General features: G+C 38.9%; 1 protein-coding gene across 1 annotated transcript in view; it reads right to left on the reverse strand.

Annotated features, from left to right (window-relative positions):
• Positions 1 to 9914: 9914 nt before the first annotated feature.
• LCK (LCK proto-oncogene, Src family tyrosine kinase) overlaps positions 9915 to 20632 on the reverse strand; it is a 1055366-nt gene continuing 1044648 nt past the window's right edge. The window contains exon 13 of the mRNA XM_044082478.1: positions 9915 to 11337. Within this exon, the coding sequence (XP_043938413.1) occupies positions 11132 to 11337 (206 nt within the window). The 3' untranslated portion in view covers positions 9915 to 11131. The remainder of the gene's footprint in view (positions 11338 to 20632) is intronic.

Raw genomic sequence — 20632 nt, forward strand, 5'->3', positions numbered from 1 at the left:
AAAGTTTTCTAGACTTGCAACTATATTTATGCATTTTCCCACATTTCTTCCCTTCTCATCTGGTCCTTCACCTTATATTCTTTCTTTTGTTTTTTGGCACATTCAGTTACTGCCTGGTTTTTATCTACTTCTGGTTTGATTTCCATTCCTGCTTGACATCGATATGCTTCTGCTAGATTAAGCAGAGAAGCCATCTTAGATTTATTCTCCTCATGTTTCAAAACTTTCAATATGTTTGGGTCTTGTGAGGTCAGCAGATATGTGTGGAGTCCCACGATTGTAGATCTATACATGTAATCAATTTCAAGGAGGCCCATCCGTCCTTCGGAATGGGAAATATATAATCTTGGTATGCACTGATTTTTATAAATCATTTGGTGAGCATGAAGCATCTTTCTTGTTTTCCTGTCTAATCTATCCAACATGTTTTTCTTGCCAGTCACTCCAAAACTATAAGTTAGGACAGGAAGAGCAAATTGGTTTATAGCCTGGATTTTGTTCCTAGATGTCAACGCTGTTTTCAAGATTAATTTAAGTCTTCTGAAGCATTCCTGCCTAAGTTTTATTCACATTTGTTCACATTTTATTGTCTATCCTTTCTCAATTCCCAAATATTTATACACTCCCTCTTGCTCAAGTTCTTTTATATCACATTCTTTTCCCAAACTGATGTTTTCCTGGTGCTGCAGTTTTTTTTGCTTTAACATTTGTTTTTGCACATTTATCAAGACCGAATGACATTCTTATACCATCTGAAAAAGTTTTGACAACCTGAAGTTGGGCTTTCAGTTCCTCATCTGATGAGCTGTACAGTTTTAAATCATTGACAAAGAGAAGATGAGAAGTCTTTACACTTTGTTGTTTTTTAGGAGCCAAATTACAGCCATGGGCTAAACTGTTAAGTAAACAGCTTAATGGGTTAAGGGCAAGGCAAAATAGCAACAGTGACAGACAGTCACACTAGAATATCTGCCTTTGAGTTTTTATCCATGGGATAATCATTTGTCCTTTATCCTGGCTTAATTGCAAAGTGGTCTGCCATTGTTTCATGGTCACTGTAATGTAGTCGATCAGTGCAGGGTGTATTTTATACATTTTTAAGCAGTCTTTATCCATGAATGTGGGATACTATCAAATGCTTTTTTGTAGTCTATCTATGACATACTTAGATTCTTCCCCTTATTACAGTTCTCCACTGTGACTTTAATAACATGATCCTTTGCTCCATATGATTTTCTTTTATTGCCCTTTTGTTCTACTGCCATAATTGATTTGTCTTCTCAATGACTATAAACTCTGTCAGCATCAATTCCTGTGTATAGTTTATATGTCGTTGGAACGCAAGTTATTGTTCTATAATTTTTTTGGGATAGCTTGCATATTCAATCTTAACTAGCATCATTGTTTTTCCTGTTTTTAGCCAGTTTGTTGTCTGCTCAGGGTATGGATATAAATAGTTCTTACTCTTGGCTAAATCTTCATGCAAGGATGTTAATACTTTTAACCAAAAGTTAAGCACAGCATCTGGGCCTGGGGGTTTCCATTTAGAGGCTTTTCTTAACTTTGTTTCAATCTCTCTGGCTGTTACTTCATCCCATTTCATATCCTGTACATTTGAACTTCTTATTCTTTTAATTCTATTCATTTAGCATCTCTGCTATGTTATACAGGATCTTCATAGATACTTCTCCAAAATGTATGTTTCCTCTTTTTTTGGCAGTCTTTCAATTCCTTTTAGCTTGTTTCCCAGTTCTCTGTAAAACTTTTTTGGGTCATCAATAAATTGTTTATTTTGTACTTTTCCTTTACATTTTTCTATGTATCTTCTAAGTTTTTCCATCTGTGCAGAAATTTTTAGTTTGTTATTTGCAATAGTGCATGATAGATCCTGATCTGTTCTAATACGGCGCATTGCTTTTGTCACATCTATCTTTCTTAGTATTTTTGTTGATCTATTCCCGCTTCTATAATCTTTTAATAGTGACATTTCTTGTCTTAATTGCTTTACAGTTTTCTCTATTCGATACTTCCATGATGGTATTCGATTTCTCCCCTTCCTTTCCCTCGCTACCCTGTGTTCCTGTGGTAGAACTTTATCAGTTATTAATTTAGCTGCACAGTAATATATTCTGTTTACTTCTGTTATATTACAAGGATCTCTATAGACATTCCTAATTACTGTGTTCATTTGTTTTATCAAACTTCTGACTTTTTCTTTCATTGAGTTTAATATATGTATGTCTATGAAATCAAGCAACTCTTCTCTTATCTCCTTTTCTTCCAAACTGAGGGCACATCCCTTGTTCTCCATTTCCTGCAGGCATTCTATAGCATCTTCCTGTGGCACATTCTCTTCAATTTCATCCTGTGACATCCGTTGCTCTGTCACATGGGAACTCACTGGCCTATCACTCCTCAACATTGACTGCATCAGAGGTTCCACAGTTACCTGTTCCTTTCCTTGCTGTCTAACTTCAAGTGAATGTTTATACTGGTTTCCTGTGGAAGGCTCCAAATTATCTTCATATGGCACCTGACCAATTGCTTCTTGTTCCACTGGTTTCCCCTTAATTTGGATATCCATTGCTCTATCCTGTTGTGGTGCTTTTTGAATTAGATTTTCTACACTGAATCCTTCTCTTCACAGGTACTGCATAACCTCAGTTTCTATTTCTTTAACTTCTCCATCACTAATCTCCTTTTCTGCTTTTCCTCTTTGTCTTCTTATTTTTTGTATTGTAAAGTTTTCCATGTCTGGATTCCTTTGCCTGTATTTCTCTTCAAATGTCTTTGGTGTTGCTCTTTTTGTATTGGTTAGTTTTGCTTTCTCCTTTCAATAAATATTACACCATATTAAATCTCTGTTTATTTCCCATGTCCATATTTCTTCTTCAGATGTCTCCAGAGCTTCCTGCTTCTCCTTACTTTGGGGACTCACTTTATCTTGCTGTGATGTAATCTGTGTTAGACCTTCTACTCCAAATCCTTCACTTCACAGGCACTCCATGAATTTAATGTCTACTTTTTTAACTTCTACTTTACTAATCTTCTTTTCTATGTTGTCTTTGTGATATTATTGTCGTTATTGTAAAATTTTCCATATCCAGATGCCTTTGCCTGTATTTCTCTTCAAATATCTTTGGGGCTGCCTTCTTTATATTGATTAATTTGGCTTTCCCATTTGCATATATGCTGTACCATATCAAATCTCTCTTTCTTTCCCATGTCCATATTTCTTTTTCATACTTTTCAAATTTTCTCTAGGTGTTGTTGTTTATATTTTTGCACTTTCTCAGATGCTTCTTTTTTCCAAACAGATCAAAGTTTCTTGATCTATATACTGTTTTTCACAAATCCATTGTATTAATGAACACGATTATGTTTCATTTGTAGTGTTTCCTGTAGAAGTATTTTTCTTTCCTGTAATTTCTCTCTTAATCCTTTTGTATATCTTGTGTTTGAAAATTCTGGGCTTTTCGCATAATACTAACAATATATAATTTCTTTCTTATCTTCAATAGTCCACTTTATCATCTTTATGGCTCTTCTTTGGCCTATCAGTTTTTGTAATTTTTGTGGACTACTACTTCCTTCTACAACGGGGGGGGGGGGCATCCTCCCCCTGGGCCTGTCCCCATTGTACGAATGTTTCCGTATGTTGAGGATTATACACTGTCATCTTTTCCACTCCTGGCACCAGTGTGCCTACCAGGATTGGGCACTTTTTATCCTGGGTCTTGTGCACCCAGCTCTCTTTTTTAATTTTAACTTACTTTTGTCCATGATATATGCTGTATAAATACAGGCTATATATCAGCATTGTCTTGGCGAGATTTTGTGAAAACAGGGTCAACCTTGCTAAGGTACTTACCAAGACTTGAGGATGAATTCAATTTCAGCAATAATTCTCTCCTTTACTTGCTGACTTATCATCGCTCCATTCTTACCTTTGGGATGAGGGTGACGCTGCCTGAGAACACGAGCAGATTAAGATAGATAATTTCTCTGGAACTTCGAAATTGGAGAAACAAAGATATGCTTCAATTCCTGCAAGGTCTTAACTTTATCCTGCAGAGGCTTAAAAAGCTCATCAGCTGTAGAACCAGATAGGTTCTTATTATCAAGAGAAGCATCCAACACTTTAGCCTTAATGTTATTAGGCAAAGGCTGGAGATGAAGCTAAGAGTAACGTCTCAAATCAGAACCAAAAGCAGCAGCCCTAGAGGAGGCATCAGCTGCATCATAACTACATTTAATAAAGTGGTGGGCTACCTGAGAGGTAGAGCCCAGTAAAGAGAGGGCCGAGGCCTTCACTTCAAAATCACAAAGGCCAGAGATCACCTCTAAAGTCTGAGAAGGAAGGGCTAAAACATACCTGGTCATGTGGGTCTGGAAATTAATAGCCCAAAAGGCCAAGGTGTCAGCAGTATATATCTTCTTGCCCTGCTGTTCCTTGACTCTATTGTCCTTGTCTGAAGGAAGTAGTTTAGTAGAAGACAAAGGCTTATAGAGATTGTCAGAAGAGACAGACACTACACAAGGGTCAGCAGAAGGACATATGTAGAGAAACTTACACTTATCGGGCACATTGTAAAATCTGTCAGGTTTTTTAGGGGCTGGAGGTTATGAATCTGGGGACACCGAAGCTGCTGAAAAGGTATCTAAAAGGTCAGCCAAGAATGGAAGGACATCAGAGGACTTAGAAGACTCCATCTGAAGGAGCTCATAATACTCTTTTGAATGTCAGAAACCTGAGAACAGTCCCATTTAAAAAAAAATCAATCATATGACAAATAATATCCCCAAAGGAGAGCTGTTCACAGGGAGAGTCTGGGCTAACAGAATCCTCCTTTTCAGAGCCCTAATCCAAGGGAGAACAGATCTGAGACGGATATGCCGAAGAGTCTTTCCAAGAATCCAATCATTTTCAGAGGAATCCTGCTGTCTAGGCCTCTTGAGTGAGGTAGAGGACCAAGGGGAGCAGGGACAAAATCTCCTCGGGGAGGCTTCAATGCATTAAATAACCGCTGTGTAAAATCCTGCCATTCATGCTGGGGGACCTTTAGGAGCAGGGAAAACATGCTTAATATTGTCTTTTTTTTCTTTTGAGGGACGTCTGCCCTAAACACCGTAGGAGGTTCAGACTGTTGCCTACAATCAACTAATGGCGTAGGAATCTCCTACCGAACAAGTATCTGTGGAATCACTCTTGGTCCCTCTGAAATAATCAGCTGAGGTTCCCCTTCAACACCTGAAGCAGACGTCTACAGAGCCTCTGAGGATGTGTGAGAAGTATGATTTATGTCGGCCTCTGATATGGTCATGGCAGAGGAATCCGAGGTAACACATCGGTGATCCTCTGGGCTTTCCCAGTACTGAGAGAGATGTCCAGGGAAGGAGGGAGGGACATCAGCTGAATCAGACCTGCCTATTTTGGCCTTTTTCTTGGTATGTGGCTAACCTTTGGGACAGGAAGATTCTGCCACAGCACCCTCTTTCTTTTACTTCTTCTATCCATTTAGCATCTTTGTTATGTCCCACAGAATTTTTATAAATACTTCTCTAAAATGTATGTTTCTTCTTTTTTTGGTGGTCTTTCAATTCCTTTTACCTTGCTTCCCAATTCCCTATAAAACTTTTTCGGGTCATAAATAAATTGCTTATTTTGTACTTTTCCTTTATATTTAACTGTGTATCTCCTAAGTTTTTCCTGCCTGTGCTGATATTTTTAGTTTATTACTTGAAATAGTGCATGATAAATGCTGATCCATTATAATAATGTGCATTGCATTTATCACATCTATCTTTCTAAGTTCTTTTGTTGATCTGTTCCCTCTTCTATACTCTTCTAACAGCGACACTTCTTGTCTTAATTGCTTTATAGCTTTCTCTATTCGATATTTCCATGATGGTATTTGATTTCTCCCCTTCCTTTCCCTTACTACCCTCTGCTCTTGTAGTAGAATGTTATCAGTTAATTAAACTGCACTGTAATATATCCTGTTTACTTCTGTTATATTGCATGGATCTCTGTGGACATTCCTAATTACCGTGTTCATTTGTTTTATCAAACTTCTGACTTTTTCGGTTTTATTGACCTTCTGAAGTCTGTTTCTTTCATTGATCTCAATATGTCTATTAAATCAAGCAACTCTTCTCTTAACTCATTTTGTTCTAAACTGAGGGCACATTTTTATTTTCCATTTCCTGTTGGCATTCTATAGAACGTTCTATAGCATCTTCCTGTGGCAAATTCTCTTCAGTTTCATCCTGTGCCATCCGTTGCTCTGTCATATGGGAACTTACTGGCTTATCAGTTTTCAAGACTGACTGCGTCAGAGGTGCCACAGTTTCCTGTTCTTTCTCTTGCTGGCCACCTTCAAGTGAAGCTATTCTGTATGGCTGTTGTTATTCCCCTTGAGAATCTACATTCAAAATCCCGCTCTTTCCTTATTTATTGTATCCACCCCCCACCTCTGCTTCATCATCATTTCTTTCCACTTTGAATTATAAATTTCTGTTTGTGTTATGTATGCCTTAACTGTATATCTCCAAAATATCTCTTTAAATCAGGTAATCCTAAACCTTTTTCTGTTGCAGGCATATCTGTCAACTGCACAGATTTTCGCAGAATATCCAGATTGTGGCCTCATATTTTTTGTCCATTTTTCATACAATTGTGGTTTTCTGGCAAATTATAACAAATCATTAAAGACTGACATTAGAAAATAATGACAGATATCTGAGTTTCAGACTTCATATCCTTCAGAAAATTCATGCTAATGCAAAGCGTGTTATTCTATCAACTTTCTAAGTTTGTAAGAGCAATATTTAAAAATTGTTCCTATTTTGGTAATTTGCCCCCTTCTATGCATGGCTTTGTCCAGATTTCTTACTCTAAGCAGTTGAGATGTATGTTTAGGAGGATCAACTTATCCTACTTCCTACTTGACCCTTTCTTCTTCCCTCACAAATAAAATCCTTCAACGCTTTATTAATTACTATCCACAACTTCTGCTCTGGTTGACAAAAATATGCCTGACCTGTGTATGAAATTAAAGGGACTAAAAACATTTTTACTACCTGTAACCTACTATTCATATCCACTGACAAGAGCTTCAAGTTTCATAGTTTTTGTATTAATTTTGGTTTAGTCTTGTCCCACATATCCTTTGCTGCCATAACTGAATCCTTTTTAATCCATACTCTTAAATACTTCATTTTATCATGTCCCCATAACTATGGGTATTGTTGGATCATTTAATGTACAGCTACATAGTTTATAGCTATAGCCTTTGTTTTATCTTCATTAATTTTATATCCCGAAAATACCTGGAACTGTCTCAGAAAGTTGCACAACACTGAGATATCCTTTTGTGGTTCCATCAGGTACAGCATAATTTCATCTGCAAATAAAGCCGACTTTTCTTGAACACCATACCAAGTATATCCTTAAATTTCTGACTCCGTTATTTTATTTGCCAGTAGTTCTAAATATAATGCAAACACAAAAGGAACACCTCTGCATGTTTCCTCTGCTCAGACACAACTTATCAGAGAGGGGCCCTCACACTTTGATTTTTGCCTCAGATCCCTCATGTATCCTTCTAATTAACATTATTATTGTATCAGGGGAAGCAAATACTTCCATTGCCTTACTCATATAATCCCAGCTTACTCCATCAAATACTTTCTCTCCATCAAGGCCAACCAATAACAGTGGTATTTTCTTACATTCTACTTCCCTCTGGATCATTATTGTTCTATTAATATTTTCAAATGCTTGCCTCCCTGCACAGAACCACATAGTGTTGAGAGAGAAAGCCCTGTCTCTGACCTACATGACCTGGGATTTGTTAGTGACTCAGGTGTGGAAGGAATTGATAAGGGATAACAGAAGTGAACTGCCAGTGCTGAATCACCCATTCTGGAGATGGAGGTGGTACAGTCCACTGCAATGCCGAAACCTACAGGGGAAAGAGAAGCACATGATGCAGTTTATGAGATGGGGACCTGTGGTTTGCATTTACGTGACAGCCTGTATACAGCATGCTTAGCTGCATCCATGTGGTAGCCTGCATGAGTGTAAGTGTAGAAAAATGCATGCTCACAGGGGAAAGCACTTCAGAGCTTCACAAGTGCACTCATCGGCCACTGTGGTGGGATTAGGGTACAAAAACTCATGACTGACTGGATGACTATTGCATCCAGTGATAGGGAGTGGATAGATGATTGTGGTTAGCAGGTATGGGCATATCCAGAAAAAGGTACAGTCAGCAGTAGGATGGCATGGCTGCGTTGATGGTATAGGAAAAGGAGGAACTTGGGGAATTGGGGGTGTCTGTTATTGAGAGCTCATACTATAAAAAAGTCCTTCAGTTTCCTAGCTGTAAACATTTGAATATGAACAGTATAATGTATAAGTATAATATGAACCTGAAACAGGATATCTCTAATGAATAAATTCTGAATGAAGGTTTGAGTCTCTTTACCGAAATTTTCCAAGCAAACCATAGCAAAAATACAAACATTTAAAAAAACTTGAGGACTCAGATCAATTTATGGAATGTACTTTATTTGTCTAAACCAGCTGTTAATCATTCATCTTTTTTCTATATTTAAAGAAACAAGACATATATAATAATTTGCTACTAGTCTTATAATTTCGTGAATCTTTAAAGGTATTGTCATTTTTACACTGCAATATTTACATTTAATTGTATTGTTCTGTTGTGATCTGCATAACTAATAATGTAATAAGTAACATATCTATACTACAAAAAAAAAAGTTAAATGTTACGTAAAATGGCATCTGAGATACACCCTGGATTTGTAGAGTCTAACCAGGTGCTGAACTGAAAGCTGTCAGAACCCCTCTGGCTATACTAGATTGAGAGGAAAAATGAAAACTACAGCTTACAACATTGTTACAACATTATTACAACATTATTTTAGAAAACATGTTGTGTTGTATTTTAGAAAATGGTGAGACATCCAAATTATTGTGCTCAAAAAGAACTGTGTTCTTTGCCATTTGGTTATACCAGAAGCATGTATGATGCAGGGAGGGAATGTTTTTCTGCAGCAAAAATACTTCTTTTTAACTCAAATGTGAGTAAATTATTAAATAAAAGGCTAATGCACTTGAAAACAGAAGAGCTGATGAAGTGTAGTAAACACTTTGCCATTTAAGGCAGAGAATAACATTATCTTCCCTGTTTTGTAGAGTCCTAAGGGGTGAATTTTGCTTTGCTTTTCAAAGCTTGAAATGATCCAGTTCTGTGTGACCTCCTTAACATTCACAAAATAAATACCATCAAGACCTGCTAGAAAGAACTGAATCTCCACCGCACCATAAACAAAATCTGTTGGTATGACAGATACCCTGTCTCAAAAAGCTGTGCTACTCTGTAACAGACTTACGAACTCTGTTACTCTGTAACAGAGTTATTAACTCTACTACTCTGTAACATACTTACTAACTCTGCTACTCTGTAACAGACTTACTAACTCTGCTACTCTGTAGCAGACTTACTAACTTTGCTACTCTGTAACAGACTTACAAACTCTGTTACTGTGTAACAGACCTACAAATTCTGCTACTCTGTAACAGACTTACTAACTCTGCTACTCTGTAACAGACTTACTAACTCTGCTCCTCTGTAACAGACTTATGAACTCTGCTACTCTGTAACAGACTTACTAACTCTGCTACTCTGTAACAGACTTACGAACTCCATTACTGTGTAACAGATCTACGAATTCTGCTACTCTGTCACAGACTTACTAACTCTGCTACTCTGTAACAGACCTACGAATTCTGCTACTCTGTAGCAGACTTATGAACTCTGCTACTCTGTAACAGACTAACGAACTCTGCTACTCTGTAACAGACTTAAATAAAGTAACTCCTTGGTCCTTTTCAAGCACAAGCTAAACAAGCGGATGTAAGACAGTAAATTCACCCCACAGGACTGGCCCTCTACCTCTCACAGAAAGGGGCAGTAAGAAGCAAAATCTACTCACAATAAAGGGTAGTAACTATTGGGATTCTGAGCAGCTGGACTACAAATGATCTATCTAATCAGCACTATAATATAAGCCTATGACAGAGAGAGAACGAGAAACAGACAAAGAAAAAGCCATTAATAACATCCTGTATATCAGGCTATTACTATTTAAACACAATATAGGCCTAGAATAGTTTGAATGACAGAATATCAGGAATAAGTTGTTTTACAGTGTAACCAAGATACTTTGTTTTTCTTCAGCCACTTTTACCCCCCACCAATCAGTGAATTAGCTTGAGCTTTGCACCCCCATTTTCTCTTTCCTGGTCTCTCCAGTGCTAATGTTACTAATAGATGGTGGGTCTTCTGAAGTGTAGTCAGGACTTTGTCCTCACATGGCATGGGCCTTGGTGATACTGGCTTTTAAACAAACACACACACGCACACACCTGAGTATGAATTCTGTTACCTTAGACCTGTGCAGCCTGTGACCCACAAAAGGTGGGGTAACCACCCTGCTCTTCAGAATCATCCTTCTTTCTTTAGACAAAGTTAAGTAAGTGATAACAATACTAAAGACATAACGCACATAGTACAGTTCAGTAAAAACATTAAAAAGGTATATTTAAAGATAGGCAAATTTATTTATGGTCACTGAGCTAATGGCTGAAACAGTTTGCTGTACAGCATCTGGAGCAACAGGACCACTTAAAATGTGTTTTGACACAAAGTCCACCTGCAAGTGATTTGTATGATAATTAGAATGGAATCTCTACTATTAGCAAGCGCTTAAGAACGTCTGTGCTCCCATTATAAGCTCAGCACAGGTCAATACATGTTCTAAGCTACACGTAACAGTAAATTCAGATGTAAAAGTTGTTGCAGTCAATTTTTTTTTCTTTTTCTTTTTTGTTTTTATAGAAAGATGGTACTTCAATACTAATCTGTCAGGAGATAAAGTTTTCCAAAAGGCAGGTAGATAAGGATATCCTAATGCTGTTACACAGTAAAGTTCCTCATCGTTCTAAATTTTAGCTTGTAACATTGTCTGTATCCAATGGAATGTGCAATCTGGTACATTATCAAGCTGGGCTTGTCATGCCTGCTCTCTTCTGTGCCATTTATACTGGTTGTTGCTGATATTGGCCTTCTGTGGCTGTAAAGAAGTCTTCCAGAACACTCTGCAAGAACTCAAAAGTAGGTCGATCATCTGGGTTTTCACACCAGCAACGCATCATGACATCATATAGTTCTTCTGGGCAGTTTTCAGGGATTGGCATACGGTACCCTCGCTCCAAGTTCTGAATTACTTCTGGATTTGTCATGCCTGTGTACATTAAAGAAAAATGTATCTTACTTTTTTGTCATTGTTTAAAAAAATGTAACTTATTTTTATGTCATTGTTTTAAAACATTAGTTGTTCTGCTCATCAGTCATATGTTGCGAGAATACTGCATTCAGTTTATATGACATAAGAAACCAGATGCAGAATATCAACTGCTCATTTCTGTAATTTGGAAGGAACCTTACCTGAAACATTAACATGGAAAGCCATTGACACTTGTAGCAGTAAACTGGCTGTGTGGGTGAGAAGTGTAACGACAACAGACAACATTGTTTGGTGGATTGGTCTAAGTCAGTGATAATTAAGAATTCAAAGTATCAAAGGTTATGATCTCAAGCCTGTTAAAGTGTGTTTAAAAACACTGAAAACATCTGATTGTGAGGATGACACCATGGGGGAAACTGTCCACATTCACTGCGATATTATATATATATATAGCCTAGAGCAGAGGCAAGATTCTTCAAGAATATCCGAGCACTTTCAGGAGCGTAATGTGCTGTCAATTCAGCTTTAACAGCTTGTGACACCTTAGAAAAAAGTACAAACAGTCATGAAATTAAGATAAAGACCAGTCTGATTCCCATTAATGTTTATTTGTATATTTTTCTTCTTAGTATTTAATAATTTATAAACACAAACATATCAGACTGTAGATGGAGGATCTTCACTTTATGGCATCTACCTACAGTGTATTACAAGCCCTTATGAAGCTATCACCTTATACCCCTTGCTGCATCTTTTTTCCATTTGTCCCAGGCATGTCTGACTCCATCCATAAAAGTACTCCAGTGTATCATCCCCCTGACTGTGAAATAGTGTTTCCTTTAAGGATAATTGCAGGCAGACACTACAAAATAAACCTGTTATAATATTTTAATATTATGTGTAGTACAGTAACTGTTTAGTATTATTTGATTTATGTTCAAGTTTGTGTGTATTAAAGTGATTGCACTGGGCACTTTAAATAAAAATATTAAAATAACACAGATAATAATAATAATAATAATAATAATAATAATAATAATAATAATAATAATAATGATGATAATTAAATTAAGATCAATAAATAAATAAAGAATTAAAATTATATACCATTATAGACCAGCTTTATTGGGACAGATTGCTAAAGCTCTGAGTACAAGCTACACAACCAGAGTTCGACTAGTTGGCTGTGTGCCTGTTGAAGAGCTCAACTAGTGGCCTGCGTACCTGTTGCAGAGTTCGACTAGTGGCCTGTACATCTGTTGCAGAGGTCAACTAGTGGCCTGTGTGTTTGCTGCAGAGTTTAACTAGTGGCCTGTGCACCTGTTGCAGAGTTCGACTAGTGGCCTGTATACCTGTTGCAGAGTTCGACTAGTGTCTTGTGCACCTGTTGCAGAGTTCGACTAGTGGCATGTGTGCCTGTTGCAGAGTTTGACTAGTGGCCTGAGCACCTGTTGCAAAGTTCAACTACTGGTCTGTACACCTGTTGCAGAGTTCAACTAGTGGCCGGTACACCTGTTGCAGAGTTCGACTAGTGGCCTGTGTGCCTGTTGCAGAGATTGACTAGTGGTTGTACACCTGTTGCAGAGTTCACCTAGTGGCCTGTACACCTGTTGCAGAGTTCGACTAGTGGCCTATACACCTGTTGCAGAGTTCAACTAGTGGCCTGCACACCTGTTGCACAGCACGACTAGTGGCCTGTGTGCCTGTTGCAGAGTTCGACTAGTGGCTTGTGTGCCTGTTGCAGAGTTCAACTAGTGGCCTGTACAACTGTTGCAGAATTCAACCAGTGACCTGTACACCTGTTTCAGAGTTCGACTAGTGGCCTGTGTGCCTTTTGCAGAGTTCGACTAGTGGCCTGTGTGCCTGTTGCAGAGTTTGACTAGTGGCCTGTGCGCCTGTTGCAGAGTTTGACTAATGACCTGTACACCTGTTGCAGAGTTCGACTAGTGGTCTGTACACCTGTTGCAGAGTTTGACTAGTGGCATGTGTGCCTGTTGCAGAGTTCGACTAGTGGCCTGTACACCTGTTGCAGAGTTCGACTAGTGGCCTGTACACCTGTTGCACAGCTTGACTAGTGGCCTGTGTGCCTGTTGCAGAGTTCGACTAGTGGCCTGTGTGCCTTTTGCAGAGTTCGACTAGTGGCCTGTACAACTGTTGCACAGTTTAACTAGTGACCTATACACCTGTTGCAGAGTTCGACTAGTGGCCTGTGTGCCTGTTGCAGAGTTCAACTAGTGGCCTTGTGTGCCTGTTGCAGAGTTCGACTAGTGGCCTGTGTGCCTGTTGCAGAGTTCGACTAGTGGCCTGGGTGCCTGTTGCAGAGTTCGACTAGTGGCCTGTGTGTTTGCTGCAAAGTTCAACTAGTGGCTTGTGTGCCTGTTGTAGAGTTTAACTAGTGGCCTGTGCACCTGTTGCAACGTTCGACTAGTGGCCTGCACACCTGTTGCAGAGTTCAACTAGTGGCTTGTCTGCCTGTTGCAGAGTTCGACTAGTGGCCTGTATACCTGTTGCAGAGTTCGACAAGTGTCTTGTGCACCTGTTGCAGAGTTCGACTAGTGGCATGTGTGCCTGTTGCAGAGTTTGACTAGTGGCCTGAGCACCTGTTGCAAAGTTCAACTACTGGCCTGTACACCTGTTGCAGAGTTCAACTAGTGGCCTGTACACCTGTTGCAGAGTTCGACTAGTGGCCTGTGTGCCTGTTGCAGAGATTGACTAGTGGTTGTACACCTGTTGCAGAGTTCAACTAGTGGCCTGTACACCTGTTGCAGAGTTCGACTAGTGGCCTATACACCTGTTGCAGAGTTCGACTAGTGGCCTGTACACCTGTTGCACAGCTTGACTAGTGGCCTGTGTGCCTGTTGCAGAGTTCGACTAGTGGCCTGTGTGCCTGTTGCAGAGTTCGACTAGTGGCCTGTACAACTGTTGCAGAGTTCAACTAGTGACCTGTACACCTGTTGCAGAGCTCGACTAGTGGCCTGTGTGCCTGTTGCAGAGTTCGACTAGTGGCCTGTGTACCTGTTGCAGAGTTTGACTAGTGGCCTGTGCGCCTGTTGCAGAGTTTGACTAATGGCCTGTACACCTGTTGCAGAGTTCGACTAGTGGTCTGTACACCTGTTGCAGAGTTTGACTAGTGGCCTGTGTGCCTGTTGCAGAGTTTGACTAGTGGCCTGTACACCTGTTGCAGAGTTTGACTAGTGGCCTGTACACCTGTTGCACAGCTTGACTAGTGGCCTGTGTGCCTGTTGCAGAGTTTGACTAGTGGCCTGTGTGCCTTTTGCAGAGTTCGACTAGTGGCCTGTACAACTGTTGCACAGTTTGACTAGTGACCTGTACACCTGTTGCAGAGTTCGACTAGTGGCCTGTGTGCCTATTGCAGAGTTCAACTAGTGGCCTGTGTGCCTGTTGCAGAGTTCGACTAGTGGCCTGGGTGCCTGTTGCAGAGTTCGACTAGTGGCCTGTACACCTGTTGCAGAGTTCGACTAGTGGCCTGTGTGCCTGTTGCAGAGTTCGACTAGTGGCCTGTGTGCCTGTTGCAGAGTTTGACTAGTGGCCTGTGCGCCTGTTGCAGAGTTTGACTAATGGCCTGTACACCTTTTGCAGAGTTCGACTAGTGGTCTGTACACCTGTTGCAGAGTTTGACTAGTGGCCTGTACACCTGTTGCAGATTTTGACTCGTGGCCTGTGTGCCTGTTGCAGAATTCGACTAGTGGCCTGTACACCTGTTGCAGAGTTCGACTAGTGGCCTGTGCGACTGTTGCAGAGTTTGACTAGTGGCCTGTACACCTGTTGCAGAGTTCAACTAGTGGCCTGTGTGCCTGTTGGAGCTGATGTGTGAGAGGAGGAGAATGATGAGGCTTAGCCCTCTTGCCTCTCTTTAGAGAGGGGATGGGCATGTGTTTGTGTCAAACTCTCCACAACAGAAACTCCAATGTAGGTTAAGGATCATGTGACCCCGATGTAGATTATGGATCACGCACCAACTGATTTCATCATGCAAAGGTGTGGCATGCATCTCACAGGCCTATTGTTCACCAACCCCCTGTGGACACTAAGAGGTATGAAACTGGAGTTAGGGCTTAAGAGAAAACCCTGATCTTCACAGATCATAGCAACACTTCTGGCATGGTCATCCCTAACTCCCTTGGAACTATTGGGGTTTTATTTAGGAGGAGTGTATGATTAAGTGGAAAAGCCAGGGTAAGTTCAGTGGTCAATAGGACTGGAGAGATAAAAGGACAGCATTATGAGACCCATTAAACTTCACAAAGTAACTCAAATAAATGTGACTTAAGAGACTGCTTAAAGGCACGTAACATTAGGGGTTCTCCTGGCCACCCTGACAGTAGATTCCAAAGGTGCATCAATTGATAAGTAAATGAAGAGATTATAGAACACTGTGTTGATGCCTTCTGAATCACTGTCACCTTCATTATAGCTCAGCATAAAACTAAGGATGGATGGTAACACAGCAAGAGTCCACGAAGAGTACTGCCCACAATGCTTGAAGAGTGGCTGAATCAAGCCACGAAGAGTACTGCCCACAATGCTTGAAGAGTGGCTGAATCAAGCCACGAAGAGTACTGCCCACAATGCTTGAAGAGTGGTTGAATCAAGCCACGAAGAGTACTGCCCACAATACTTGAAGAGTGGTTGAATCAAGCCACGAAGAGTACTGCCCACAATGCTTGAAGAGTGGTTGAATCAAGCCACATATGGCTAGATAAACCAGAGCTAAACTTTACAGATGACTTGCAATCTAAGTAGAAGTCAGTTCAGGAGACACAACATTGGCATAACATGTACTTATTAGGGACCCCCATAAGTAAGTGAGTTGTGGAGTCCTGCACAAGGTACAGATGCTATTAAGTTTAGCATTTCTAAGCATAGAAAGTTCATGTAGATCATAACAGAAGACCTTTTGTCCTTAAATTTGAGCCTGTTATTAATAATAACAATTAGAACCGGATTTTGTCACCACCATAGATGATCAATTACAGGGCAAAGGTAGAGATCCTTAAATAAGGTGTCAGTACCCGTGGAAAACATGTTGGAGTTATTAAGATTCAGGCAATTACTGATCATCTAGTGATTAATCCATCCTAAATGTCCTGCTTGCATATTGGTGTCATGCTTAGATTCCTCTGGGAAGGAAAGGTAAAGGTGCGTGCTGCAGCACCATTGTGGTATTGCAAACCTCTTCTCCAAATATTGTTCTCAAGGGAAGCTATACATGGTGAGTGGCAGGGGACCCAAAATGGAATCTTGAAAAGCACAATAGTTGAGGGTACAAAAACAAGAGGAACTAACCCTTGAAACTCCCCTCTTCATTTACCTGGACAGGTAAGCAGTAAACCTGTCCAGAACTAACCCTGTAATGGAAAAGTATTGCTGTAATCAGTCCAATAGGATCTTTTACTCATCTATGTTAAATGCTGACAATAAATTTAAAATAATAAAAAAGCATTGATCCTTCATCATTGTCAGATCATCAGGGTGATTTTTAGTACTACGCCTGTACCTAAAAACAGACAGGAATGGATGATATACACTATTACTCTTAAGACACAAATTCTTTACTCATACGGTACCTTCTCAGGAATTTTACTAACTACCACAAAGATAATATTATTCAATCTAAACCATCAGATTTTATTTCTTCTTCTCACTGAAATGGCACAATGAGGATAGCCTTCTGCAGTGCCCCATAATGTGACATACATTTCTCCTTCATTTTCCTTGAGTATCCATCCCTATGTGGTACTTTACATCATCAGATTTCAGACTCCTGCTCCTGGAATATTTAAATTGAACCCTATTATTCGCATTAACTACAACCTCCTAGATAGCTATTTGAACATTTTTTTCAAGCAAATTAACAGTAGCCAATTTTCTTTATTTTTTAAGTGAAAAGGTTACATTCAGGAATGAGAAAGAGTAATTTAGGGAGTAGGTAGCACTTTTACAAAAACAAATGGGTCTATTTCACTTCTAAAGGAAACAGGGGAATGATAAGCTTAATGGTTAAAGTGTTACTCAAAGGCGCAATTTGATTCTCAGCTTTGGGTGAAATAGGCTTGGCATAAAATAGCCCACAAGGGCAATTTCTCATTGAATGTCTACAACTAAGAAATCAAAAAGGTAGTTAAATACTTTGACCACTATTTTAAAAATTAGTGAAAGAAAGGCTGAGTTCAATGTACCACACTTATAAATTAGTGGCAATAGGACATTTAAAAATAAGGAAGTGCAATATTCTTGCTATATTTGTGGGAATTATGGAAAGATGAAATCTTTGCTTGAGAAAAATAAAGTCAGTATGTCTGCCTGTAGCAATCCATTATTTGGATTGGAATACATAAAGTAATGCTATCCATGTGTAATTACAGAGACAAATTGGTGCAGTGCAGAAGATCAAAGGTAGTAACTGCAGAAGGCTAAAGGCATGATCAGAAAACAATTCTTACATTTTTGCCTTTTGTGTCTTTTAAGGCAATTTTGTATATTCCATCACTTAGCTGCCATCTGTATATCCTTCTTCCCCATCTGTTTCCTCTTCTGTTTTTACTCCTGCTGAGTGTCCACTGATAGTGCAATGTTCATATAATATTCATGTGTTCCTCTTCCTTCCAACATTGTATGTATGTGTGTGTGTGTGTGTGTATATATATATATATATATATATATATATATATATAAACTTATACAACAAGACTTCCCAAATCACTTTTACCTTTCACCTTTTTAACACTTAGGAAACATTTTAGCATGGTATATTAAACCTCGGCTCTAGATGAAGTGACATCCCGACTCCATATGCAAAAAATGGGGAAATAGGGTTGTGGATGGGTAGATATTTGGACATATAAAGCCTTATATAATATTAAGCACTATTTTGCAAAACCAGACATTATATGGCTGCAGCATCTTCTTCTTTATGCATTAGCATCACCTTTTAAAATTTCCATACCAATAGTAACTACATACCTTTCTAGTGCTGAACAAATATGCCCATTTTCCCCAACCTTCTGTCACTGATAACATATTAATGAATGAGAGAAAATCTTATCAACCTCTAACAGACACACTTCCACCATGGTAAACAAGCCAGCAATCCCCAATCGTACTGCAGATAATGATTAGTGTCTGGACAGAATACCCTCCCCCTTCCTTGGATGCACTACATCAATATTTAGTCTCATCTAAGTAATGTCTAGAAAAATGTATTTACTTGCTTAAAACATATAAAATCTCAACCCATAAAATTTAGTGAAAACAAATTATATATAAAAACATTTACACTTCAGGATAGCAGAAAAAAATAGAAAGTTCTTATGGTGACATCTTCAAAGTCTTAGTTCCAATTAAATTCGGTGATCATGATACATCTCAGTGGCTGCCCGTAATTCGATTGACAGCACTTTTATCTAGTGCTGAGTGATTGAACAAGAAGAAGTTAAATAACTGGCCGACAGTGGAATTCTCTTTTTTCTCCACTGTTGTATGACCTTGGTATTTTTAAGTTTGGGGGGTGTGGGGGTCCCCCTCACATGGCGGGTTGCCCCCTGCAACAAAAGTTATCACAGAGGTTCAGTGAAATTGTTTATTTATTTATTTATTTATTTATTGGCATTTGTTTACTAGGATAGATCAATGGGTCAAGCACTGCCCATTTTCGGTGGAGGCTCAGGGAGAAAAGCTCCCAACTAACACATTAGGAATATACAAAATCAAACAGCATAAACTTATTACAAAGTAATCCACTACGGTTTATATAGTAGTATGCATTATGTCAGCTGCCTAGCATACATCATGTTTGCAGGGTTCTACACGTAATTATGCTTTCAGACTACTAATATCTAAGTTAAAGGAGTTACAGGGTATAAAACAATAAGTGAGGAAAGTATAAAAAGGAAGAGGGAAAATAATACGGTAATCGGTAGTGTAAAACACAGGGTGAAGGAGGAGAGTAAACGAGAAAGTTGAGAGAGCGGCATAAGAAGAAAGATGTGAATAGTAAAGGGTGAAGAAAGACAGAGCGGGTCGTAGGTTGTATAATGGAAAATAATTCAGAGTAGAAAGTTAGGAGATGAAGGGAATGATAGGTGGGTAATGACTGTTAGCATAATAAGTTGTATGGCTCCTTTTCATTTCATCACTCATCACTCGATAAAATTGCTGACATCCATCCCATCTAACAACAAAATAATCAATTATTTTAGACAACATATTAATCTCAGCTTACAAGTCAAGAAGAGTTAGAATTAAGTGTGATTGGAAAATGTCCAAAGTGTCTTGGTAACACTGTCATTTTTTCACTTCAATAGTCCCCACCACAGCATTTAGATGATGTCTCAGACATTTATCTTCCTTAGAACCCTGCAGCATATCACACTTATCTACCTTCACAGTAAACTCTGTATGTTATATTTTGCAGTACTAGATCCAAAACATACTAGGTAGCAAGAACACATTCAACATGATGGATACGGCAGTAACAACTTCTGTTTCGTCCTGTTATACTTTCTTGTAACCTCATTAAAACTGGATTGTTGTTCATCCATTTGAAGTGAATAATTGTTAGCAAAGAATACTGTCTTCCTGCTCACATAAATTTTAACCGCTGTATAGATTTGCAAACAGCTCTTTGACATACCATGACTGAAATCTTGCCATTATATTGTGTGACCAATGAACAATCAATCCAAAGTGTTGTAAAGCACCTCTGAAAGCCCATTTCAACTTAATTCAATCATCCAGTATATCTGTCCATTCAGCTAATTTATCTGTCACCCGTGATAAACTGTCCAAACCTCCTTTTTTCTAGCACTGTAATCACACATGGTCACAAATACCACTAACTTCACTTGAAATGCTATTATCTTTAAACAATACACTTGATCATGTAAGAAAATATTCTCATTAATCTTGTGTATTTAATGCTACTGTGAAACAATTGTCTTAATTGTCTCCAAATCATTATTAGTAAAACCTCCAATATTGCAACAAGGACAATAACAACTTAACTTTCCTCTGCAGCATTGTCTTCCCTTTTGCATAAAGACTATTCAATCTGCAAATAAAAAAGTCAGCTATTTACTCAAAATTACCTTTTTTTCAAATAAAACATGAATTAAGCTATACCACGACTTTACTTGACTGTCAATACCAAAGTACGTAAAATCAAAACGATAACACTAGCTTAATCAACAATTAAATCAAATTCTCTTACGGTGCATATACAGAAGATATGTGTCCATGGGAAATGCTGTGAGATCTCTCCTCAGGAAATAAT

This window comes from Protopterus annectens, chromosome 1.part1 (assembly GCF_019279795.1).
Source record: "Protopterus annectens isolate FY-2018-M chromosome 1.part1, PAN1.0, whole genome shotgun sequence".
Lineage (NCBI taxonomy): Eukaryota > Metazoa > Chordata > Ceratodontiformes > Protopteridae > Protopterus > Protopterus annectens.